Source organism: Phalacrocorax carbo, chromosome Z, assembly GCF_963921805.1.
Source record: "Phalacrocorax carbo chromosome Z, bPhaCar2.1, whole genome shotgun sequence".
Lineage (NCBI taxonomy): Eukaryota > Metazoa > Chordata > Aves > Suliformes > Phalacrocoracidae > Phalacrocorax > Phalacrocorax carbo.
Genome location: NC_087548.1, coordinates 80660030 through 80685854, shown reverse-complemented (window position 1 = coordinate 80685854; position 25825 = coordinate 80660030). Strand labels below are relative to the sequence as shown.

Genomic DNA, 25825 nt, shown 5'->3' with positions numbered 1-25825 from the left:
TGTTTCCCAAAAACCTTTTTGTTCTTGTACTTATCTTTCTGAATTTAGAAACCAGTTATGTTACACCTACTCTGCACTTTATTAGTGTATTCTTTACCATTCTTCATAGATTGTGTTACTTGCACAAAAATCACACTTCATAATTTCTATTTTTTATTAACTTCTTCAATTATGAGATAATAAATTAAAATTGTGTTGTAGGTAGAAGAGGTTGTGAAAAGTACTAGAGTCAAAACACAGCACTAGAAACAGTAAATTCTTGGTTCTGCACATGGTTTGGCAACACGTTTGCCAAAGGTTTGGCTGAGTATTTTATAATTAAACTTTCAAATGTGTTATCTAAATCTGCCTTTCTCCAATTACAGCCTAAATTTTAGAATCACTGATAATACAGGATACCAGCTACAGTCAATGTAGGCTTAAGATCAATAAGTCAATAGTTGTTGGGTATCCTTAAAACCTAAACCTATACCCTTTTGGAGTACAGATTCTGAAAAGTGAAAGGTATAAAATCAGTGGAGACATTAAAAAAAAAGAATCTGCTTTATCCTCCTGTCATGGTTTAGCCCCAGACAGCAACCAAGCCCCACGCAGCCGCTCGCTCACTCCCCCCTGGTGGGACGGGAGAGAGAATCTGAAGGGTAAAAGTGAGAAAACTCATGGGTTGAGATAAAGACAGGTCAACAGGTAACGCAAAAGCTGCACATGCAAGCAAAGCAAAACAAGGCATCCATTCACCCCTTCCCACAGGCAGGCGGGTGCTCAGCCATCCCCGGGGCAGCAGGGCTCCATCGTGCATAACGGTGACTTGGGAAGACAAATGCCATCACTCTGAATGTCCCCCTTCCTTCTTCTCCCCCAGCTCCGTGTGCTGAGCGTGACGCCATGTGGTGTGGGACACCCCTTGAGTCAGTTGGGGTCACTGTCCCGGCTGTGTCCCCTCCCAACCCCTTGTGCCCCCCCAGCCCCTCGCTGGTGGGGTGGGGTGAGGGGCAGGAAAGGCCTTGGCTCTGTGCAAGCCCTGCTCAGCAGGAGCGAAAACAGCCCTGTGCTATCAGCACTGTTTCCAGCACAAATCCAAATCACAGCCCCATACCACCTGCTGTGAAGAAAATTAACTCTATCCCAGCCAAAACCAGCACATTGTCCACCTCTTATTCCATACCATTTATACCATGCCCAGGTCTCACATTATCCAGGACATTCTTATTAACCACCACACCGCTCCCCATCCTTTGATATAATACACAGATATCATTCCCTTAGTCTATGGACCACCCCTGTGAAACGTCCATAAAATGTCCACAAAATATCCAATGAGTTCATTCAGTCCATGACTTTGCGCTCCATCTGTCCTGGTGGTCACTCAGGACAGGTGCATTGTGTGGAGTTACGGGGCACCAAAGCCAGCTCAGGTTGGGCCACTGTTGCACTTGCACAGCTTCTTGTAAGGCTTGTCCTCCATTGGCTCAGGTGGTTCCTGCTGTAGTAATTCCTATAACATGCAACTCAAATCACAGGTTATAACAATTTAAAGGTATTTCCATTACAATCTTCGCCCTGGCCCCTTTGGATCAGACCATCGGGTGGAACATTGCAATGAACTCTTCCCCTTGCCCCTGCAGTCCCTTAGGGTTGTACCTGCTCCAACTGGAGCCTTATCTATGAGCCACAGTCTCTCCAGGGTTATACCTGCTGTGGCACACACTTATCCACAGCCACAGTCACTTTGAGGTGCACCTGTTCCATCGTGGCCTTCTCCATGGGCCAAAGTCCCTTCAGAAATAAATCTGCTTCAACATGGCTTTGCCCATGGCTGCAGTCCCTCCACGGGTATTACCTGCCCTGTCATGGGCTTATCCATGGCCACACACTTTGAAGTGCTCCAGCATGACCTCCTCAGCCACTGATGCTTCAGGGTGTACCTGCTACAGCAGGGACTTACCTGCAGCCACAGACATTTTGGGATGCACCTTCTCCAGCATGGACTTATCCTTGGGCCACAATTCCAGAGGCATACCTGCTGTGGCAGACATAACCATGGCCACAGACGCTTCAAGGTTTACCTGCTCTGGTGTGGGCTTATCCGCGGCCACAGACGCTGTGGGGTGTGTCCTGCTCCCCCATGGACTCATCCACAGGTCACAGTCCCTTTGACGGGAGTTCACACCGGAGTTCCAGCCTGTCCAGTGCAGCAGCACAGAAACAGCAGCGGGGCCCTGGCCATCTGCCAGCCCAGGCGCATCGCCATGGCTGTTATGAGAATGTTCCCAGGCCCGGCACAGTAAAGTCATCAGCAGTACAGCAAGCAGCGAAAGCAAAAAGCAGCCCCTAACAAGCACTGGACTCTAATATACAGTGGGGCAAGCAAGCCCCTTGGCAAGCACAGCAGCCTGCCAATTAATAACTAAACAGCAATAACAGCTACAAATTCAATGTAGCGCATTCCAATCAAACCTGTCATTATCTCAAACTCTTCAAGCCCCATGTTGGGTGCCAAAAAGGTCTGTCGTGGTTTAACCCCAACCAGCAACTCAGCCCCATACAGCTGCTCCCTCATTCCCCACTGAGTAGGATGGGGGAGAGAATCGGAAGGGTGAAAGTGAGAAAACTTGTGGGCTGAGATAAAGACAGTTTGATAGGTGAAGCAAAAGCACACCTCTCTACTGCTTTTCTCCTTTCCAGAGTTGTCATTGCTATTCTTACGTGTTTAACACTAACAGTGATGATGTGAAATGACATATGCTGCCTCAGTAAATAGACTGATTATTCAAATACGCAATTCCTATGATTCTCTGATTTATATGGAACTGTTATGATTAGATGCACAACAAAAACGTGTAACCGTTTTGGTATTTTTTGTATCTACGGTTCTTGAAAATCAGATTTGTTCTTATTTCAAATCAGAGATGTTCAACTGCTGCAATTTAAAGCAAAGAAATTATAGATTCAGACTACCTAGACAATAAAACTATTTCCTATATAGTTTAGGAAAAGGACCTTTGACACTTCTGACCACAAGAAACCATTTTAAATATTGACCCTGCAAACATCTACAAGTGCTTAACATACTTATCTCACATACTCCATCTCACACATTTCAAAATGCAGTAAGATCTAAAACTTGGCTGCTAAAACAGGGGCTACAAAATGCTACTTTTATAACTTAACTGGATCTTATGTATAATGATTATTTTTGGGGGGGCAAGAGACTACTGAAGAAATCAAATGGAGTAGTATGAACCTGCTGGTTTAGATAAATAAAACTGAAAAAGAATGTTGCTATTCTGCAAAAGTTTATCGCATTTTTTTTACACGGTTCTTATTACTCCTTGAGGAATTGTCGTGGTTCAGCCTCAGCTGGCAACTAAACACCACGCAGCTGCTCGCTCACTCCCCCCACCCTTGTGGGATGGGGAAGAGAAAGCAGAAGAGCAAAAGAACTTGTGGGTTGAGGTAAGCAGAGTTTAATAATTACAATAAAATAATAATTATAATAATGATTATGATAATAATGACAATAATGATAATATAACAAAATGGAAAAGGAAAGAAAAAAAACCAAAACACAAACGATACAGCCGCTCACCACCCGCCGACCAACGCTGCCCGTCCCCCAGCCGCGATCGCTGCCCCCCTCCCCCGGCCAGCCCCTCCCAGTAACACACTGGGCACGATGTTACATGATACGGAACATCCCTTTGGCCAGTCTGAGTCCCCTCTCTCGGCTGTGCCCCCTCCCCTCCCGGCTCCTTGTGCACCCGGCAGAGCACGGGGAGCTGGAAGAGTCCCTGACTAGTACAAGCGCTGCCCAGCAGCAACCAAAACATCGGTGAGTTATCTCAACACTGTTTTCATGCTAAGTCCAAAGCACAGCACTATGCCAGCTGGAGTGAAGAAACTTAACTCTACCCCAGCTAAAATCATGACACAAACTTTTCAGATAGACTTGAATTTTTAACTTCTAATCTCAGCTCTAGATCATCCTACCTGTAGGTAGTGGATCTGGCTGGGAAGAAGTCAACTTTTTTCATAGCAGCCTGTATGGCTCTGTGCTTTGCATCTGTGACTATAACAGTGTTGATAACACACCAGTGTGTTGGCTCGTGCTGGGCAGTGCTTGCACAGCATCGGGGCTTTCTCTCCTTCCCCTCAGCGCCGTCCCCCCCCTCGACTCCGTTCTGCACCTGCAGGGAGGGAGGTGAGAGTCAGACGGTGCAGGGTTCTGTCTGTGTCTCTATAGGAAAGGCACAACAGTGAAAAGATTAATAAAATAGTTATTTTAATAATAAAAAGTAGTATGTAAGTAGGGATTAAACCTTAACGTCCCTTCAGTCACCAGGAACCCTGAGTTCACACAGCGTTGGACAGGCCCCAGATGGATTGTCCTGCAGCACACTGTGCAGAGGCGACCCATGGAGAGCCACCTCCTCCGTCCCATACCACGGTGCCTTTTATTTGGTGTAACAAAGTCACATATCTTCTCCACACAGGCTGGGATGTTATCTCCATCCCAATGCCCACCAGTGCACACAGCACAGGGCACTCCAGCAGACTCCTGCGCAGCCGCTACTCGTGCTAAAGTAAGGGCTTCTCAAGATTTTTCTACAACACTCACTGGAGCAGGCGTGGCTTGCGCAATATCACCAACTCCTCAAGTGCAACATCTTCCACAAGGCTCCCAATACACCCTCCGCAGCGAGCAGGCTGCCAATGGGAAGAGTGAACGGACTAATTTTTTTGCTTGGCTCACATGTGCAGCTTTTGACTTTGTTATTAATCTGTCATTATCTAAATCCACCAGCCTTCTTGCCTTCCTTCTATTTTTTCTCCGTCCTGCAACAGAGGGTACTGAGCGGCTGTGTGGGCATTTGGCTGTTTGCTGGGGTCAACCCACACTGTACAGGAGCCAAACGTGTAGCCAGAACCATAGTAATTTTGTAACTCGTTTTCTAAATTTCTCTTTTAAATTATGGTGAAAGAAATTGCAAGAAATAAGAACAGCAAAAGGTTTGCAAGGTAAGACCAGTATAAAGATGGTTCTGACAATTGGGTATGTGTTGTCCAGAAAGAGAGACTGAATAGAACTCAAGTGTCTGTATCTAGATGTCAATGCCATAGGCCTGCCTATATAAAAGAAGTCGAATAATCACCAAAAATGAAAGCAGCAACAGGGAAAATATACAAAGTACTGCAGAGAACCATACAACTGGTGAAGCGATGGGACAAACTACTGTGACAAGTCGTTAAATCACCTTCACAGATATATTAATGGAAGCCATACATCAGCTTACAGGGTACAATTAACAATAATGAAATCAACCCTGGTATGAGATAGGACTATGGACTAGAAAAAATGCTGGAGGACTGTTTCTTCTCACTTACTTCTCTGAAAACTCACCGAGGTTGACTTCACTTGGTGTAACAAGGACCCCCTGCTTTCTTTTTTTCTAGCAGTACTGTTATTATTCGATGTTGATGAGTTGTGTGGTTTCATAGCTACATGGATGGAAACCGAAGAGTGAATTTCTTTTCTGATGTCCACAGGCTTCACAGGACTTTTAAAAAGCTTAGAAAAAGCGTGAAGCTGCATTTCATAGCCCCGCAGAGCTTTTGTGCCGGGTCGCGAGACCTTGCTGTACCATTTTCAGAAAGAAAAAAGCTTTCTTCGCTTCCACGGTTCCCTTCGCCGTAACCCGTCCCGCCACGGCCTTCCCCTGGGCCTGACCCGTCCCCCTGCTCGTACAAGCTGGTCTGTCATCCCACGAGCATGTCCAGGGACGGCGCTTTGCAGCTCGGAGCAGCCTCCAGCTCCGAGGAGAAGCCTCCCGCCGGCCCCGCAGTGGGGCCGCGGCCCTTCCCGCCTGCTCCCGCCGGGCTCGCCGCCTCCATCCCCGCCACCAGAGCTGCCGCCGTCCCCCCGAGCCCCCCGCCCGAGCCCGCTCGGGGACGCCCCACCGCAGCTCCCCGCCGCCATCCCGCCAAACTACAACTCCCGGCACGCCCCGCGCCCGCCGCAAAGCGCCGGCAGCGGGGCGGGGGCTGCCGCCGCCCCCTCCTCCTCCTCCTTCTTCTCTTCTCCGCTACTTCCTTCTCCAGCGCCATCATGTACCACACCAGCACGCAATTCCAGCACTGGACCTTCCGCAGCGAGGAGGAGCTCGAGCGGCGCCGAGCCGAGGCCAACCGCAAGTTCCGCGGCAAAGCGGCGGCGAGCGGGAAGGTGCGGGGCGGCGGGGTCCTGAGGGGAGGAGGAGGAAGAAGACGGCGGCGCCGGTGGCGGCCTCCCCGCGCCCCTGAGGGAAGGAGCTGGGGCGGGGGTGGGGGGACGCGGGCCAGGCCGGGAGTCAGGCTCAGCTTTGCTGTCCTGCAGGTCCAGCCAGGCGACGCCGTCCTTCTGGAGCCCCAGGAAGAGCTGGCCATATGCAAGTACTACGAGAAGCGGTTGCTGGACTTCTGCGCGGTCTTCAAGCCCGCCATGCCGAGATCGGTGGTGGTAAGCAGCAGCCTCGATCCGCTCATGGCTGACAGGCTTTGCCTCCTCCATGACTCTTCCTCCTCCGCTTCCTTGCCTTGTTCTTGAGAGCACGAATATCTTTTAAGCTTCTGTGTCTTCCAGCGCTGCAGTCCGTGTTTCAGGCTGCTTCTTATCTCTTTGTTTTCTGGGCAGGGCAGCAGTTTCAAAAACAGGAGAGTTATTTCTCAGCTTCATCCATCTCTTGTAGGTATTACACTTGCCCGGATGGGTTTTAACCGTTTTCCTTCCCGTTCCTTAAGCAAAGAGAATAAAACCTAACGATATGTGGATTGAGGATACAGTAAGATGGTCTCGCTGTCGCTGAAGGAGGCTGTCCCGAAGCTGGGCTGTCTGGCCTGGCTGTTTCTGAAGCATTGGTGCTTGTCTGACCACCAGGCAAGCTGGCTCAAGCACCTGTACTGGCAGTAAACTAACCTACACAGGAAAAGAGTTAAAAAATAATCTTGGAACTGACTTATTTTGAACGCAGAAGAGTGCATTTCAGAAGAGAGAGAGTGTGAACTGACAGCCAAAGCAGGGAACGAAATTGCGATTCTTTTGTCACCTAACCATTAAGATGTATAACCTGTATTGTGCCCTGTCAGTTCTTCCTCTTCCTGGTAGATGTGGTGAATAACAAAAGATGAAGAGTGTCTTACCTGAAGACACGTTGGAAATGTAGCGGTAGGCTGCTGTTACGTGCCCTCTGGAGCCAGACCTTGTATTTCAGAAGTGGCCCCCGCAGAGTGTGTGTGCTGGATCGCACCAAGTAGTGGTTCTGGAAAACACCTGCTTTCATGCCGATGGCGTTCAGATCAGCTTGGAAATTTGACTTTGACAGACTGAAGTACTTCTAGACACACAGAGAAGTGTAAATGCTAAACGCGTTGAGAGATCTGCTCTAAAAAGTCAGATGTCTTGGGTGGGATTACCTGCAGAACTTTCAGGATAATTTCTTCAGGTTTTGGTTTTTAAACTTCATTTAGATATCAGATTTTTCTCATGAAGATATTGTATGCTTTTTGAGCTTTGTTTTCCTAAATACGTATGAAAATGGAGAAGATAACCAGGCTGCCATTTTTAGGGCTCTTGCAGGTATAAATATATTAGACTTTCAAATACTTGATGACATGCATTGTGTGCATCTTCGTGCCTTAGTGTATCCTGTGCATCTATAATATATATTAAAACTTTCCTGTTCTGTGATTTTTATTTTTTTAAAATATTTTTCTTTTTTCTCAATCCATTTTTGCTTCTATACTTACTTTTCCCTCCCCCCCCCTTTTTTTTTTTTTTAATTTAGGGAACAGCTTGCATGTATTTCAAACGCTTTTACCTCAGTAACTCAGTGATGGAGTATCATCCTCGGATAATAATGTGAGTTATCAATGCATCTTGAGTTATTCTATCAAGTGGAACGTTGCAGGTATAACCTTTATACTAGTCAGGACCTGAAAAAATGAGAAAGGAAATCTGAGAGCTTAAATATGACTAAAGACAGTGTATAGTCACTTTCAGTTTCCATCTGGAAGTTTACTATGTTCAGAACAGGGTCTTTTGAAGATAAACATTTTCTGAACACAACTCTTGATTAAAAAGTTGGATGCTGCATATTTCAATTGCTTGCTTTTTTTTTTTTTCTCCCTCCTCAAGGCTAACATGCGTGTTTTTGGCCTGTAAAGTCGATGAATTTAATGTGTCCAGTGCACAGTTTGTTGGTAACCTTCGAGAAAGCCCTCTTGGTCAGGAAAAAGCTCTTGAACAAATACTGGAATATGAACTACTGCTTATTCAGCAACTGAACTTCCATCTTATTGTCCACAATCCATACAGGCCATTTGAGGGATTTCTAATCGATTTGAAGGTAGTATTGTTTTATATGCTCTCTACTCCTTACACTAACATAATACAAATCTGTCACGGGTCGTGTTAGAAAACTTTATTTCCTTTTGTGCCTCTGATCTTAAAAAATTAAGTTTCTAAAGGGATAGGCAAATATCTGAAAGGAAGTTGCTTTAGTTGTGGTTTTCAAGCACTTTAGATCATTTTTGGAGTAAGAAGATGGCCTGCTATTCTTTAACTTTACAAAATGTTGCTGAATTGTGTGTTCTAAGCTCATGGAACAGGAAGACAAGGAACAGCTACTCACTTTCCTAAATACTTACTTTTTAGACTCGCTATCCAATGCTGGAGAATCCAGAAGTTTTAAGGAAGGCAGCTGATGACTTCCTCAATCGAGTGGCTTTGACAGATGCATATCTGCTCTTTACTCCCTCACAGATAGCTCTTACTGCCATATTATCTAGTGGTTCAAGAGCAGGAATTAACCTGGAAAGGTAGTCTTTTTCTTTTTCTCTATAGGTATGATTTATTTGCTTCTTGTATAAAATTGTTTTGTTCTAGATGTTCTGGACTAGTAGAAGTGCGTATTTACTGATGATTAACGCTCTGTTATGTTCTTTAAGTGTGTTTCAGAGCTGAAATGGTAACGTTGTTTCTTTTTTTAACTTTTTTTTCCATTTTCAAAAAGTAGGCGATAAATGCAATTAGTTGGTGCCTGGTTTTTATATTCCTTTGGAAGAAGGGAAAAAAATTTCAAACTGATGATTTTTCCCGATTTAGAGCAGCATAGGATTTTCAGACTCATCTTGAAGATCAGAGTGAAGAAAGTAGGAATACAGTAGAAACTGAGAGTATGAAAACCCTAAATAATCACTTAAAGAAAAAAAAAAAGTAAGGTTACAGTTGAATGAAATTGCCCTGAACTGGCAGCTACTAGGCATGTGGGAGCTAAGTGACATGTGTTTGGCTGGCACGGCTGTTCATTTTCCATGGAAACAGACTAACCAGTAAGGTGCTGTTTTAAATCAGTCCCTTGCCTTTATGTGGTCTAGCCACTGGTGTTTACAAAGGCATTGTCAAAAACTTCTATATCATTGCTGAAATGCACAGTTTGTTTAGTTCTTCAGAAGAACAGCTGGTGTTGTTGCTGTAAGTAGCTATATCTAGAGTGTTTTAATCACGTGACACTGAGCATTTTTCATCTAGAGTGTAATGGCTGCAGGCACAAGGGCTGATGCTAACAGACAGTTCTTTTTAAAGAAGCCTTCCTTCCACCTGTTCTAAGTGAATCTCATACCTCTTTTGTTCTAGAGCAACGAGGCAGTGTGGGAGTGTCCTTGCAGGGTTCCCTGTCCTCTCAGAATAGCGTAAAAACATTCAGGTGCTTACTGTAACTTGAAATTTGTTGATCTCCTTCCTGACTTTATGTCCTGTACTAGTTCTGCCAAAATTCAGAAAAGCATGCTTACAAAAAGAACTAGAATAATTTGTAGACGGTGTGTAAATCAAGGTATGTGAACGTTATCTTTGCATATCCATGAAGAACTTGAGTCTCTGCCAGCTGCCTGCACCTTACAGTTGCTGTAACCTTGTGTTACATGTGTTTGAGCTGCTGCACACAAGAGAAGCCAATGCTGCAGCTCGGGTCTTCAGGACCTGTGAGTAGGTACGCTTGCAAAGGTGGGGCAGAACATGGAAGGCTTGAAAACGTGTCACTCCCATGATGTCAGAGTGTAGGTCAGTCTTGAAAAAGTTGGAGCTTTGGGAAAGAACAGGTGCCACTCTGCTCTGGCTAATAGGTGGCTCCAAATTAATCTTCAGTCCAGTTGTCAGCACAAGGTTAACTAATGCTCTTAAATCTGAGCTGTAAGAGAGCAGTGATGCTAACAGAGCAGCTGTCAGCTTAGAGTAATAACCATCTATGTGGTGGTGTCTCAGTCTGGCAGCTGCAACTGATATAGCCATGTATGTCTGTGAAGTAAGTTTGAAGTTAACACAGAGTGAATAGATTGATATGCTTTGGAATCGTTGGGTTTTTGTAACGTATCCGTAAGAGCAGTTCCCAGGAAGGGGTAAAACTACTTGGTTGTTGTGGATCTTTGAGGACTGTTGCTCATATGTGTTGGGGTTTTACCCAGCTGGTGCATATGTGTGTTAATGTTCTTATTAAAAGGAAGCCTGAATCTCTGAGGGAAGAGGAAGGGACCCATAGACTCTTAATAGACAGCATTTGGGATTTGCTTTCAGCTGCCACAGGAAGCACTCCCATCTTGCAAGCTTTGCTGCCTTTTGGTCTGTCTGAAGGCCACTCTTCTGTAGTATTTGCTTTTCCAGGAGTCATACTGCGCAATAGTGTGATGTTAGTATGATACTTCATAGAATCTTAACTTTAGAGGTGACTTAACTCACTGAGGCTTACTTAAAAGTGTTAAATTCTGCAGTGTTGGAACTTTGGTTCTTTACATGGCTCGGGAATACTTTTGTCACGTTCTTACAGAAGAATAATGTTGCAAGTGACATTTCCTTTTTTTATCAGTTTATAGCATTTAGGCAACCAAACTGTTCTTATTAAGTCTAATCATAAGGTCTAGCAGATGTAAATAATAAATGATACGTGTTTTATTAAGTAATGACAGCTGCCACAAATAACTATGGCAGTTTAAGAACTCATTCTTCCCTGTCTCTGCAGTTATTTATCAGAAAGCCTTATGCTGAAAGAGGACAAAATATCCTTAGCCAAGCTACTAGAAATAATGAAAAGTAAGTAAACATTGGAAAAATGCAATAAACAGCATCTCTAAAGGAAGAAAAACAGTTTTTTCCAAACAACAAAAGTTTTAAGCAGAAAGGTGTGCTCCAAGTGGCTTTTGTCACTTCAGGGCATGCTGAAGTTAAGTAAAACATGGGCAGTAGAATGAAACACCTAGCATGTGGATGCAGGGGGAGAAAACACCGAGACTCTCCTATGATACGAAACAAATGAAACTAAAAGGCGAAGGGCCTGATGCTTCTCAGAGCGTAAGTGCTGTAGACCATTAAGCGCTGGCAGCTGACTCAAAATTGAGAAATCTGTTTTGGGAACTAGATAATAGGTTTTGTAAGTCAGGATGAAATGACTCTCTTCAGTCTTTTTGTGTCTTAAAAATTACAGCTTCAGGCAAAAGCTTGCACATAACAGCTTCTACCACCAGAGGGTACCTCTTCTAAGCTAAATGATTAATGTTGAGTGATACTCCAGGATTTATACTTCACTTCTGTTTTGCAGCTATAAAGATGCTTCAAAAGATGTTTAGGTTTGCTACTGTGAGAAATATGTATATATAAAAAGAATCAAGAATACTGGAATGATTTAGCTAAGATAATGGGCAATGTAGTGCTCTGTTTATTACCTTTTTTTAATAGAATGAAATTTCCAGTAAGTGATCAGTTATTTAATGGTTTAAGCTAATGCATGCATTTAAAATGGGAGAGTGGTAGTATTAAAAGCGCAGTCCCTTGACTAAGCTGACTTCAGGAGTGAATGCACTGTGCAGGTCACAGGGGTCTACAGATTTAATTTAAATGGAATTTGTAAACCTTGAGGTGCTCTTCCCTTTCTCTTCCTGCTAACAAATCCAGTCTCCAGGTTTCTATTGCTGAGATGCAAAGGAAAAGCTGGGATCACTTACTCTTTACTTGCCTTGCTCTGGAAGGTAGCTTTAGCCCAAAGGCAGCTCTTCTGTAAACATATGATAGCTGGAAGGAAATTTTGAAGCATCTGTAAATGACTAGTTTTACAGACAACTGGTGGTAGAGGAAAAAATCTTGTTTGTTGCAGGGTAGTTGTAAATTTAATTTGCATTCTTAACAAGACTGAAACTGATCCTTTTTTTTTTTTTTGAGACTGAGGTACAATGCTGAATGCAAAAAATACCTGTGTATTTTGAAGCTTGTTAGCAGAGTGATGTGAACTCTACGTTACTCTAATTTACCTTGAGGAAATCCAGAATCGATGTTAACAACTTGTTTTCAGTGCAGTTTTTTGTGCTCAGCTTCTGCTCTGCCTTGATGTTGTTCAGAATTAATCCTCAGATGTGAGATGGTAGTTAAGTCTTACATATGTAATATTTGATGCTCTGAAGTTTGAGTGCTATGTAGGATGGGAAGTTTTGTAAGTGAGCCATTTGGGAGGAGTTAATACTTTGAATGTCTAATGCTTGCTTTGACAAACACAAGGAATTTCCTTGGTGAGCTTTCCAAGTCAGCTGTTTGCAGTAGGTTGCATGTTGCCTTGTAGTGTCTTGAGTCTGTTTAAAACCTAGACATGATGCTTTCAAAACCCTACAGAGGTGTGGACTTCAAAACATCTTAGATCCTGTTTTTTCTCTGTGTACCATTCTGATTTTTTGGTGTAGTGTTTTTTTTTTACCCCCCTAGTAGGAGGTGCTTGAAAACATTTACTGAGCTCCTGTTATTGTGAGGGAAGGAAGGGTAAACTATTGGCTCAAGCTTAAGCATGAGGCATAAGCAGTAACAGTAGCCATACTACTAATTGATAAGCTTGTGTAATTCACAAGGTAGAGCAGAAATCACTTGATTTGCTTAGAGCTGTGTTGTTGCCACTGCAGGCATGAAAAATCTGATAAAGAAATATGAACTGCCAAGGCCTGAAGAGGTTGCTGTTCTAAAACAGAAACTGGAGAAATGTCATAGCTCGGAGCTTTCACTTAATATGAACCCGTAAGTAGCTACTTACTCTTTGCTGTGTTAAATTTCTGCCTTTTTTTTTTTTTAATTGCTATAGAAACATCAACTTTATCTGATTTGCGCGAGTGAAAATGCAAATGCCTAAAGGTACGTACAAGGATGTCTGTTCCTATGCTTGCTATGAGCGTCTACGGGAGCCTGAGAACGAAGGCTCAAAGTAAAGCTTTAACTAATACATAAATACAATCTTTTTTGCTGATCGGTGCTGCAACCTGTAACACTGGTTGTCTTGTAACACAGAACTTGGAATCCCGGGTGGCTTCTAAGGTCTGACCGCTTGTTGTCATGTGTTATGAGAATCAAGGGCTTTAAAATCATGTGATGGAAACAAGAACTGTGTAAAGTGTTAATGTGTTCTTAAGACTTCTGTGGATGGGAAAGGACTTCCTGATTTTTCTTTTCTGCCCTTCTCACTTTAGCTTACCCGCTGTGAACTTCCAGCAAGCTGTTTGTTGAGGCTTCAGTAGTTATTTATGTGACAAGTATGTCTGTAATTTAATGTTGTGGCCAGATAAGGAGACTGAGTCTTATACAAATACCTAAACATTTCACTTTTTGTCTGGATGGGGGTTAGGAAGAAGAGGAAGGGTTATGAAGATGATGAATACGTCTCAAAGAAATCTAAAATGGATGAGGTCAGTAAACCTATTGTACAAGTGCTTGTTTTTCCACTGTAACTGCCAAGACAGAAGTGACGCAGCTACTGAGACAAACTTCTGCATCTGTTAATATTCTTTTACATGTTGCTCGGACAGAATCTTTTTCAAGTTTGTTTTTAAAAATGAGCCAGGGTTTGTATTTTCCTGCATTTAGGACTGTTCTTAAATACCCCAGCCTTCTGTGGGAGGGGGAAGAACATGCAGGCCATCGTTCCTGTTTCCTGTGCTTTGAAAATCTTTTGACAAAGGGTAGAATGACCACAGAACAATGTAAAGCTTAGTACTTATAGTTCCAGCATGTGAAAGTCCATGATGCCACTGAGGGGAAATAGCTGTGATACTAAGATTTGCAATTATTGTGACGAAAGGAGGTTTTGGGAGGCTGAGAACTGAACACTTGAGGAGAAATCCTAGCTCTGCAGGTGGAAACTTGCTCCTCAGAATGTGGATGAAGTGAGTATATGCTGAAATATGCTCAAGCGGGCTTTCTTCATGGAAGTTCTGTGTGGTGGTTTTTCTGCTGGCCAGTGTTTTTGAAACTGTTTTTATTTACTTTCTTTGGCTTCTTGCAGAAAGCAGAAGTCAGCCGCTGGACTAAACTTCTACGTCAGCCAATTTGCTAGCAAGGCTTGCATACATTACAGATGGGTAGCTAGTACCTCAGGTTATCAGATCAAGTATAAATAAGGTGGAGATAGACTGAGGAGAGTGACTCAGCAAATTAAAACAGAATCAAGGCAATCCTTCAGATTAATCTAAACACCTTTCAGTGCTTTCATTTGTAATGTTGACTGGAAGTTGTTGAGAATGCATTCTGGTGGAGGAACAGCTTTGTGAAGAACCCTTTTTAACTGGAATTCCCTTGGGACTGAAGGCATTGTACAGCCTGATAGTCTAGAGTCTTGCTATTATGAATTACCATAAGTTGATGCTACAGTGTCAAACTAGAATCTAAAAACTGATTTGAACTATAATACAGTCAGCTTTGAAAGTATGTTCTAACAGAATGTAGAAACTGAAGCATGTTTTACGGTAACTATTTAATGCTGTGACAACTCCGATCAGTGTTTACTCCAAATACCAGTCTTAAAAAAGCACATTGAAACTGGCCACCCTGTAAAGCTAGCACTTCTCACATTCTCACAAAACGGCTTGGAGAACAGCTCCTAAGCTCTGCAGACTCGCTGCTTCCTCCCTGCCCCAGTTTAGTTTGAAAGAGTTCTTGTTAATGCTGGTATGGTTTGAGGCAGACTTGATTGTGGGCTTCCTTACTAATTTATGCTCACAATCCTTTTTCCAAAGGAATAAACTAATTGCATAAATTCACATAGTGTACAGAATGTCACAATAAGATCTTGCACAGTTCTAACAGCTCTTGAAACTTAGGCTTTTTAAATACTGATGTGTATGAACTGCCAGTGGTTTGTACTTGTGTGGTTTCATTTCTGAGTACTTGTCACGTGCAAGAGCAGAACTGGGCTAGCCGGGACATAAAGGAAAGTGTGTCCTTTGTTTTTGGACAGCTTATAGTATGTGCATACTGCTCAGACCTCGAGACCTCGTTGTTCCTCTAGCTGGCTGATATAACAATATTTATAGCTGCAAGTAGTTAGGCTGCAATATAGAAGCACACAGTCTGTTCTAATCTGCTTGTAAGATTTTTCTTATCTCACAGCTGACATTAATACTGACAGCAAGGCTGTAACTGGTATGGAGAGCTCATCAACTTGAAGCGATGGAAGAAACACACGGGGTACTGGCTGAGCACCAGTAGCTTGGATGCCAAAGCAACAAAGCGATAAAAGCACAAGATACTAGTGAACGGTTGCAGTGTGAGGTCTCGTGGAAATCTCTACGTAGTTGTAAGGAAGAAGCATGAGCCAAACCTCAAACAAGTGCTGAAAGGGGCTGCTAAAGCAGCTGGGCCTCCATGTCTTCAGGCACAGATAACCAGCTTTAAGGTTAAAGGGGTTAGTCACCACTCGTTAAAAATATTTCTGTAGTCTTCTGTTCAGGGAGTACTTCTGTTAGGTACTAAATCTTGGTCTTAAAGAGCATAGCGGTTTTTTTTGGTGTGATTTTTTTTGTATGGGGGGTTGGTTTTGGTGTTCTTCATAAACATGGCATGGTTGTAGAAGCAAGGAGCAGGGCTTAGTCCCAGGAGGTTTTCAGTCCTGTGTTCTGGGATTAGCCACTGCTAGCTGCCAAGAAAATCCTCCCTCTGATGTATTTATTGAGTTGGTTGTTTTCTTTCCTGTCACAGACACGGAGCACAGTGAGCGATGTTGCTTGGGCAGGGGACAGGCCAGGCAAGAAGCACTTTGAATGAACCCAGGAATCAAAACTCACTTGGAGTCTCAGAACAGGCTAAAGAAACCCCTTTAATTGTGCTCATGCTTAGCAGTGGGAGCAAGCCTGAGCACAAATCCAGGTCGTGGGGAACTAAGGAAAGGAAATAACCTTGCATGTTGTTCAGCAGTTGTTGGCCATGACCTTGGGTCAAGCATCCGAAAGGGGGCTCAGCAGGCACCTTCTGTGTAGGCCTTGCACAGATTCTTGCTTCCAGTCCGAGCTAGCCTTGTAAGTAAACCAGCACTGACAGTTGCTGCCTGGTTGTCGGGATTAGAACAGAGGGTGCAAGGTAAGCGTGGGGAGGTGTCCTGCAGATGTGGCAAACCACTAGGCACTGTGTTTAAAAGTTTAAACTTGCTGTTTGACTATTACTGATAGCAGACACAGCTCAGAGGTGGAGGAAGCTATCTGTGTTACTAAGTAAGTGTTCTTTAACTGGCATACATAGTAGGAGTTACCGTGACAGCCTCTGCAGTAGTACCGTGCACCTACAGGCACGCATTGCCTGGCCCACCTTACTGTAAAACACGCCGAATTCACTCACACATTGCTCATGGCATTGCTTTTTTCCCTTCCATTAGGAAGAGTGGACTGATGATGATCTTGCTGACGCAGTGTAACCTTGAAGGAAGACTGAATCCCATGACTGCAAGTGTAACCTTGAAGGAAGGCAGAATCTCACCACTGCAGAAACTACTGTTCAGTGTCAGGGGGTGAACCTGCCTGCCACAGGTCCTTACTCTGTGTCATGAGGTATTGAAAAACTGACAGAATCTTTGCAATAAAGCATGTGTCACTGCTAAAATAATTCACAGTGGTTCCATTAAACCCTCATCCATATGAAAGTCAAACGTTAGTTAAGAAATGTTTGCTTTGAGAAATGTGTCACTCAGGGAAGAGTTTTGGTTCAGGAACAGTTTGAGCTGCAACTTCAGCTACTGCTGTGCTGTGATTCTGCACTTCGGTCACAGTGGGCATTTAGTGCAGGGGATAGATGGGAGCAGGAGACAGGTGTGGTATTGGACCCCTAGATGCCTTAGAGCAGGCTCTGCCCCCCTCTTCCCAAGCTTCTTGTTGAAGCAGCTGAAAAAAACACAGCTATGCCCATAACACCTTTGGGAAGCTCTTCTCAAATGTACTAAGAGGCTACAGCAACGTGTTTGGTAATATAGAAAGTAATACACCTTTGTGGCTTACTCGGCAGCTGTGATCGCAGGTGACGCTGCTGCGACTAACCTACCTGGGGACACTGACAAGAATATTTTTTAAATCTTCCTAAGTAGTTAGACATGTTCCAAACGTAGGGCACAGTCTGTTTTGTTTTCGTGCACTGCTTTAGCATATAAGCAGTTCTACCGTACACACTGAAGCTGTGTTGAGTCATGTACTTTGGTTCTGAACTGGCTGGACCCTGTAAGCCTTTAGAAGTACATCACATTAAAAAGACGTTGCAGAATGGGACTTGTGTGACCTAACAATGTACAGAGAGAGAACTAAGGAGGGTGCAAAACAGGACTGTTAATTACCTTTTCCTCTGAGATGCAGTTTAATACGGGCTTGGAAGCAATAGGCCAAGCAGTGGTTTTATGGGATGATTTAAAAAAGAACTCAGCAGTACTGAGGCCGTGCAAACAGGTGTCTTTCTTTACTAGGCTGTACTCAGAGCATTGCCCCTGTCCCTAAGCGTAGGCCTTGTGATGGTCAGGGAGCGCTCAGCCGCAGCACTGGCAGGCTGGCTCAGCTGGAGGGGCCAGGGCAGCACAGCAAGAGCCAGCTGCACGCCCCAGAGACACGCACCAGTACCACAGCAGCAGCACACCCAAAGGCAGCCTGCACCATTTGGCACGACAGGGAATGGAAAAAGAAGTTCTGACAGGAGAGAGAGTGTAGCTGTTCTACTGGCGTAGCAAGCATGTTCGATTATAAAATTATTTCTGATTATCACCTTAGTTGTTGTCAGTTTCGGCATCCTTTTATTCCTTAGTAGATCACTGCCTAGAAGAGTTACAAATGGTGATGCTGAAGCACCCTCTGAATCAACTGCATACCTTAATTTTTAACATCTACTTTCTTGCCCCATGAGAGACACCCCCATATGCCTTCATTTGTACAAGGTGATGTTGTTCAGAGGACTCACGCTAAAGTGACGCCGCGCAAACGTTTCACTGTGCACCGTGTGTGCAGACACTAAAAAATTTCCACAGCAGCCAAAGTTAGCCAGTTCCCAGAGAGAGTTGATCTGCAGCTTGATTTATTTTAAAAACTTAATTTTCACTTATAAAAATAATAATTATGCTAAACTTACAGTACACAGAAGACCAACCAATACATATTTTATAAAATGGTTTAATGAATGCATGCATGTCTGATACAATGATCAGTAAATTTACTGAATTCAAATTATTTACTGTTGTAAACATTTTACAAAAGCATTGTGATTTATCTGGATATACAGTTCCTGACGGAAGAACTATTCAGACTGAATCAGCGGCACATCAAAAAATAAAGCTGACAAGACCCATTCTGCATGTTCTCTTTCAACATGATTCCAGCAAGAGAAACAGCATGGTATAAAAAAGTGTAAAGATTGTTCCTACCATAACATCAAATTCTGGAAACTGTAAATACAAGTTAAAGTGGTTGAAACAGTCAAAAGTCGTAATTATTGTAACCAGTTGAAAATTACAGTAAGAAATGTTATCCAGTTATATGAAGCTGTCAAAACCAAGACATTTCTTTTCATGTCAGTTGATAATTCTTTTTCCACAAGACAGCAAAACTTTGGCAATCAGAGGCGCTGAAAACAATATTCAAAAGTTCAAGACACAGTCACAGCATTTTCTTTGCGGAAGGTGAACTGTACACCAAGGCTCAGAGGTTGTGAAAACTGTTTCCAAGTGGAAAAAAAAAGTGCAAATGTCCTGCACAGATAGCTTAAAAAGCTGCTGGTACAATCATTCACCAACAGAATCTTTGTTTTCTTTTTGCATAGTTCACACATCACTGGGAACGTGACAGGGTGTGCTATTTTTGGCAAGAGCAAGAAGAAAGTGATACTGGTGTGAGTCGCCATGTTGGGCATGCTGGATCCATGCAGAATTCAGGTAGAGGGCTGCTACCTGGTGTTATTGGACACTGAATACTGGTTTTGTTTTTGTTGAAGCAGTTCGGTAATAGCCAAAAGCTTCTTAAGAACATGCTGGAGAGAGAGAGTTGGTAAAATCGTACATTAGCAACGGGAAGCAGAACAGTCTTGCTTGAGAAGCATTTTCAGCATTAGCCTATCAGACCCACTACTACGTAAGTTTAAAATAGATTAAAGGCAAAAAAAGGAGGAAACAGTTGATTCTGTAGTCAATAAGACGCTGCTTCGAAAGAGAAGTCTAAAACAGCGTTATGAACTTTGCCTTTCTACCATGGATCTTTTTGCTGCGTTGTGGTTTAACCAGGAGACCGAGAAAGCGCACCGCTGACGCGCTGTTGGGGTTTGCTGCGCTCGTTTAACGTCCTGGCAAATTGGGAAGCAGAAATCAGAGGTATCGATAGAAAGCTAACAAAAGTAAATTTCTCAACTGAAAACACCCAAGATCCTAAAACTACCGCCCCAGAGAGCCTGTCAGGAGCAGGTAATTTTGTGGGTTCAGGCTTCCTCTAGAAACTATAACTTCCTCTGGCAACTTAAAAAAAAACCAAAAACCTCTTTGGTTTTGCTGCATAAAGAAACAAAACTACGGACTAAGTATTTACAGCTAATAACCTCCTGCTGAAATGCACGTATTCTAACATGTTTATCAGTCATCCTGCCAGCCGGAAATACCACAAGAGAACCCTGGTGTGAAGGGGTAACTCAAAACCTAGCGCCTGTACCTCTGACTCGCTCGCTAACCTTTGTTGCTCACCTGCATTACACCTCGCTCGTTACTGAGCGTCCGGAGTTCGTCCGAGTGTACCACGCATATCTCATGCAAGGCCGCCAGATCACGAGATAGGTCAGTTCTCGAGTGCTCTGTAGTGTCTGGAAGCTCAGGAACGTTCTTCAACGAAAAAAGACGAGAGCAGGGTTAGGGTGCCCAGTCCCCAGGCACACGGGAAGATCAACTACAGCTCTACAGCTGTCCCAACACAACCGGTCTGTGCCGCAAGCAAGTACTGCAATGTTAGTCTTCCCAGCTAAGTCTCCCGTCTATTTATCACCAGTTATGTACTTCCTCTTCTCTGCAAGCCATGTGCTTTATGAGTATACTGCAATTTCTACTCCTGCTGGAAGGGTTCTTGCTAAGAGATCATGTATTGCTATGCTATCATTGAGCGGACCAGAAAGCTACTGCAGGTGGACACTCATAACCTTCCCCTAAATGAGGGGGAATCCATCCTTCAGGTATTTTTTTCCATCTAAATGACAGAACAGCAGCAACAAAAATCCAGCAAAAATCTCACCTATCAAGTAACTCATTATGCTGGCCATAAAATAATAATGTAATTAAAACAGTAGATTAGTTCAACAGTTTCTTGCAAACCAACAGTTTTCAGAGACCTCACACAACATCTGTCATTTAGAGAAAACTGACGTATCATAATATGCAGAAGTTGCAATTAACTAGAAAAAGGTGGCGTATGGCAACCGACCCAAATGCCACACTCATTTTTATATCAGATCAAAATATTCTGAGGTTTTAAAAATGAATTATTGGAAAATAAACGTCTATAATGAGGTCCTAACCCATATATGTGTTACAGCTGTCACACAGAAACCAGTAACAGTTTAAAAGAATACAGTAACTGCAGTTCGCTTTCAAACTACAGTATCTAGAATGCAGGGAGCGACACGTTTGGTAATGCAGAACTGAAATTCAACCTACTATTTTTTAAAGCAGAATATAATTTCAATCTCTGTTCAAAGCCACACGACAAATTACATACAAGAATTTTTGTTTTAAAGCGTATTTTTAAAGATCTGTATTTTTTTGGCCAAAATTTCTAATCCTCACAGCTATAAAATCTATTTCAGCTCCTCACATCTGCACAGGCACTAAATGAATAAAGTCTAAGATGACGTTTGATGGTTTTAGTTCCATATGACAGGCCAACAATCTGCAGTTTCTGAACAACTGCAGGAAAAAATTTATGCAGTTACAAGCACTGAAAACTGTGTGGGAGCTGATGCATTTTGGAACTAGTTAATAATTAAGGATCTTTCATTTAGAACGTTGCTCTGTAACTTCCAGTAAAGTTTTTTTAACCACTTACCCCAAGTTCATCCAAGAACATGATCATGCGATGTTTGTTGCTCTTGATGAATGGATTTACCCCTTCCATATATGGCTCCTAGTAATTGTTAAAAGTATTCGTTAGAACAAATCAATGCCATGATAACGGCCACGCCTGAAGCGGACACAGCGCAGTCAGGCAAGGGACACTGCAAACAAAGTACGTCATCTAGAGCAGTTCTGTTTTTTCAAGTGAATTCCTAAAGCCTGGTGCGCAGCCAGTCACAAGACTCCAGAATTCACTGTTTTATTATAGTCAGAGGATTCCAGATCTCCGATTCAGAAGTTTTCTTCTACATGCATGCTGACATGAATCTGCATTAAGATGAATGCGCAATCTCTCGATTCCTAGCTGCAATGAACCAAATGCTTTACTTTTAAAGGTATGATCAGGAGTAAGTGCCCTCTTTCTTGTTCTTTCATTAACACTTACATTCCAAGTTATGCATGTCAGAGAAATAACTCTACAATGCCAGCCTGAAGTCACTTTCATTATGCTTAAGTCAACTAAGATTTGTTTTCCAGCCATGTTTCGGCCTGGGAACTGACACAGACCAGTTGTCGCTGGGTTTCTCTTAGTGTCCAAGACAAACTTTACTGAAAGCTGGGACTTTTTAGGGCACTTAGTTTACAACATTCGTTACGTCTAGCAATATGAAAATGAGTGCCAATGGAAGCGGTGCCTTGAAGCACTCCAGCACGGAAAACACCCGTCTAAGGAGTAAGTTAATGCAGGGTGAAAGCACAGGAGGGGGGAGAGTCAGAGGTTGGCACTTGTTCATTTGATTCAGAACTGGATAGTCAATACCAAGCTGGGAATTCAGTCCTGATTAGCCTCAATCTGAAAGTTAATTACTACATAAGAGTTAGAACGTGTGTGTGGAGTGCATTTCAAGGCTGTGGACAGAAGCATGCCAATATCACTGAAACATGCCTCCTCTTTGAGGTCAAATAATCAGTGGAAATGCAAAAAAGAAAATCTCCCATCATCTATTTAAGGCAGAATATTTATCTTTCTGGTTCTTTCCCATCACAGATTCCTGCTCTGGCAATTCTCAGTTGTCTTTTTGATACAGATATTCCAAAAGAAAATGTGCCCATGTTACCATCACGGATGCTTTTGTTGCAGTGGGATGGCTGCCTGCCTTTCCTCTCCCAGTTCTGCCCTCTAACGCAGGCAGTACTGGAGTGTGACCGCTACCTTTTCTCTTGCAAACGGAAAAAAGAATGCTCCGCATCCTTTCACTGATGTCTCTGGCACAAACACCTGCCGAGTTTATCTGTGTTCTCATAACATCAGTACGTGTCTGCACCACGGTCTGCAATATGGTCCTTCGTCCATCGGTTATTTCAACAGACCGTCGCTGGTGTTCCTACTACCAGACTCAAGATCTCCGTGGGATGTACTGAGTCATTAGCATGAGTTTCGCGATCACTTCCTCTCAAATGATTATGGCTCCTCTTCCCGATTTGACCAGACTTTATGCTGCTGCTCTACTGCAGATCAACACCCTGTTTAGCTCTAACTGAAGAGGACACAACAAACCGCAACACCTCCTTGCTGACGAGGACAAACCGGTGACGTATCAGGCTTTCCACAAAAAAATGGCAACAGATTTTTGAGTGTATTAAACAGGAACATTGAAATGTAGTGGAAACATAGCTCTAGGCTGTTCTGTGTGTGCAAATTTATATTCACCTTAGCTCCAAATTCAACCAGATTTGCTAAATTCTGCACAGACTTGGCGACCAGCGTCAGCGTTCTTGCAGCAGTGGGGGAAGGAGAATCTGGCATGAACACAAAGCAGAGAGTTACTGGCCATTCCATTCAAAACTAACAGCAGACACATGAAAGTAAAGCTCTTCTCCAATTCATATTTTTTCATGGAATAAAATACATTTAATATTATAACAGAACTGCATGTGGAAGATGCCACTTGGTGAAGTAAAATTTGTGTTGCTTAGTAATGTCCACAAACATATATACTAAAATTAAAAATCTTATTATTTTATTAATAGTTGCATACAGAACAACTACACAAAACACAGTGGTGTAAGAGGTGAAGTAAGAACCACATTCACAAAAATGAAAGTTCTGTTGAAAGGATTATTTTATTCTAACAACAAATTTACCTTTAGAATTTTTTTTAAAAAGGCAAGTTTACCTTTTTGCTTATTTGTGCATACCCACACGAGCGGGATTCTGACAGGTTGTACAAATTATGCTTGAACTTACTGGCATCAGGGAAACAGTAAGCGTTACATGCGATTGTGATTTGTATTTCCATGGGATTCTAGCCACTTGCTGTACTTAATATTACACTTAACACTCCACATTAGCCACTTTGTCAGTTAAAACTTCATTTTCCGACAAGGGATACTACCCAGTAATATCTTACAAAATCATTTTCCCTCCAGTTACGGTAAGAGGCCTGGTTGAAAGCCAGGTTTGCAGTGTTCAAAAATTGACGTGGCTATTATATAAGCTCTGAAATTTGCAGTTCTTCATAAGAATGCTATATGTTCCTCATTGTCTACCTCCACCTTCTGCTGTTTTTCAACCCCCTCTCCCCCTGTCCAAAATCTGTTGAAAAATAGGGTCTGATTTTCCTTGCATAGCTGGAGCTATGCAACTCATGTCTGCTGTTCATCCGATCCAGCGCTTGGTTCAGGACATGCCTTTGAAGCAGCAATGCTGGGAAACGTTACTAGCCTTGGAATCTGGAACTTCAGGTTAGGAGAACTGATCCGAAGAAGGGAATTACTTTTAAAACCACAAAGATGCTTGAAATGAAGGATTTGACTTTTGAAACTATATTATTTTCAGTCACGGTTGTCGAGGTGATAGGATTGCTGCTGATACTGAGCCGTCCCACACACCCAGCCTTCAGAATAACTTCTTCCCTGTTACGGGCAGAAGGTATGCTGGAAGCATTGTTCCAAACGAAGGGCTGGCTCATCCCTTTTTCTGAACTGCCCTAAAAGCCCTACACAGCGTCCGCAAGTTCACCTTAGCAGTGATGAGGAATATCAGCCGAATGTGCGTGAGCAGGACTTTTAATGCTGACAGACAAGCTTAAAAGGCGTTGCTCAAATTTACAGGTAACTTCTAACACCTGCAGACACACTGCAACCCAGGTTAGGAAGTACCTAACTTGCAAATTACATGAAGATAATAAAATCCTAAAGAAAGGACCACTGTGTAACGAGGGAGATGTTCCCCAAATGCTTTCTCCAAAGCCCGTATGGAAATGATTACTGGGTGAGAAAGGAACCAGAGTACAGCTTAAAGACAGATGACAGACAACATGTCACATTGTCTTAAAAATTATCTATAAATTAAGAAAAAAAGCTTTTCTGAAGCAAATGTCTGATTTCCTCCTATTTCCAAATCAGCATTTTACTGCTAGGGAGGTTAGGAGGAGGAGCAATAGCTAGTGCAAACTAAATGCCCTCCACCTTGGGGTGATCTTTGCCGAGAAAAAAAAAACAAACACAAAACAAAGATGAAATATAACATGCAAACTTTTAAAACTAAGTGTGCTGGTTTTGGCTGGGGTAGAGTTAAGTTTCTCCACAGTAGCTGGTACGGGGATGTGGTTTGGATTTGTGCTGGAAACAGTGCTGATAGCACAGGGCTGTTTTTGTTCCTGCGGAGCAGGGCTTGCACAGAGCCAAGGCCTTTCCTGCCCCTCACCCCACCCCACCAGCGAGGGGCTGGGGGGGCACAAGGAGCTGGGAGGGGACACAGCCAGGACAGTGACCCCAACTGACCCAAGGGGTGTCCCACACCACATGGCGTCACGCTCAGCACATAGAGCTGGAGGAAGAAGAAGGAAGGGGGACATGCGGAGTGATGGCGTTTGTCTTCCCAAGTCAGCATTACGTGTGACGGAGCCCTGCTGCCCTGGGGATGGCTGAGCACCCGCCTGCCTGTGGGAAGGGGTGAACCAATGCCTTGTTTTGTTTTGCTTGGGCGCGGCTTTTGCGTTACCTGTTAAACTGTCTTTATCTCAACCTATGAGTTTTCCTCACTTTTATTCTACCAATTCTCTCCCCATCCCTCCACAGGGAGCAAGAAAGCAGCTGTGTGGGGCTGAGTTGCCGGCTGGGTTTAAACCATGACATTAGGCAACTCAGATGTCCAAATATTACTAATAGAGTTTTCAGTAGTTTATGCTTTTCCTTTTTTCCTCTCACAGAAATTAAAAATGCTCAAACATTTCTAGGGGATTAGGGCAACTGCCACGGGCTAATCCATGCCCTCACCGTTAAAGCTTCGCAACAGGGAGACGTGGTGCCTGACGTGAGCCACCACCCCAGTCACCCCTACGAGCTGTTCTGGAGAATGCCACCTGATACCGGCCCGCACCGTGCCACAGGCCAGTACAGCCGTTCTGCAGTCCTGGCCTTGCGAAGAGGAATGTTCCCTGTCGGTGGTT

At 43.4% G+C, this 25825-nt stretch overlaps 2 protein-coding genes across 2 annotated transcripts in view; one reads left to right on the top strand and one right to left on the bottom strand.

Moving 5' to 3' along the window:
* The first annotated feature begins 6067 nt into the window (after positions 1–6067).
* On the top strand, positions 6068–16924 carry CCNH (cyclin H). The gene is made up of 9 exons (XM_064439000.1): positions 6068–6223; positions 6374–6496; positions 7821–7894; positions 8171–8381; positions 8690–8853; positions 11049–11119; positions 12967–13078; positions 13680–13740; positions 16698–16924. The coding sequence occupies exons 1-9, from the start codon at positions 6107–6109 to the stop codon at positions 16734–16736; spliced, it is 972 nt and encodes a 323-aa protein (XP_064295070.1). The 5' UTR covers positions 6068–6106; the 3' UTR covers positions 16737–16924.
* Positions 16925–18446: 1522 nt separating this feature from the next.
* RASA1 (RAS p21 protein activator 1) overlaps positions 18447–25825 on the bottom strand; it is a 65261-nt gene continuing 57882 nt past the window's right edge. Inside the window, exons 22-25 of the mRNA XM_064439002.1 lie at positions 23083–23171; positions 21364–21441; positions 20016–20150; positions 18447–19315 (exon numbers count right to left, since the gene is read on the bottom strand). Coding sequence (XP_064295072.1) covers positions 19232–19315; positions 20016–20150; positions 21364–21441; positions 23083–23171 — 386 coding nt within the window. The 3' untranslated portion in view covers positions 18447–19231. The remainder of the gene's footprint in view (positions 19316–20015; positions 20151–21363; positions 21442–23082; positions 23172–25825) is intronic.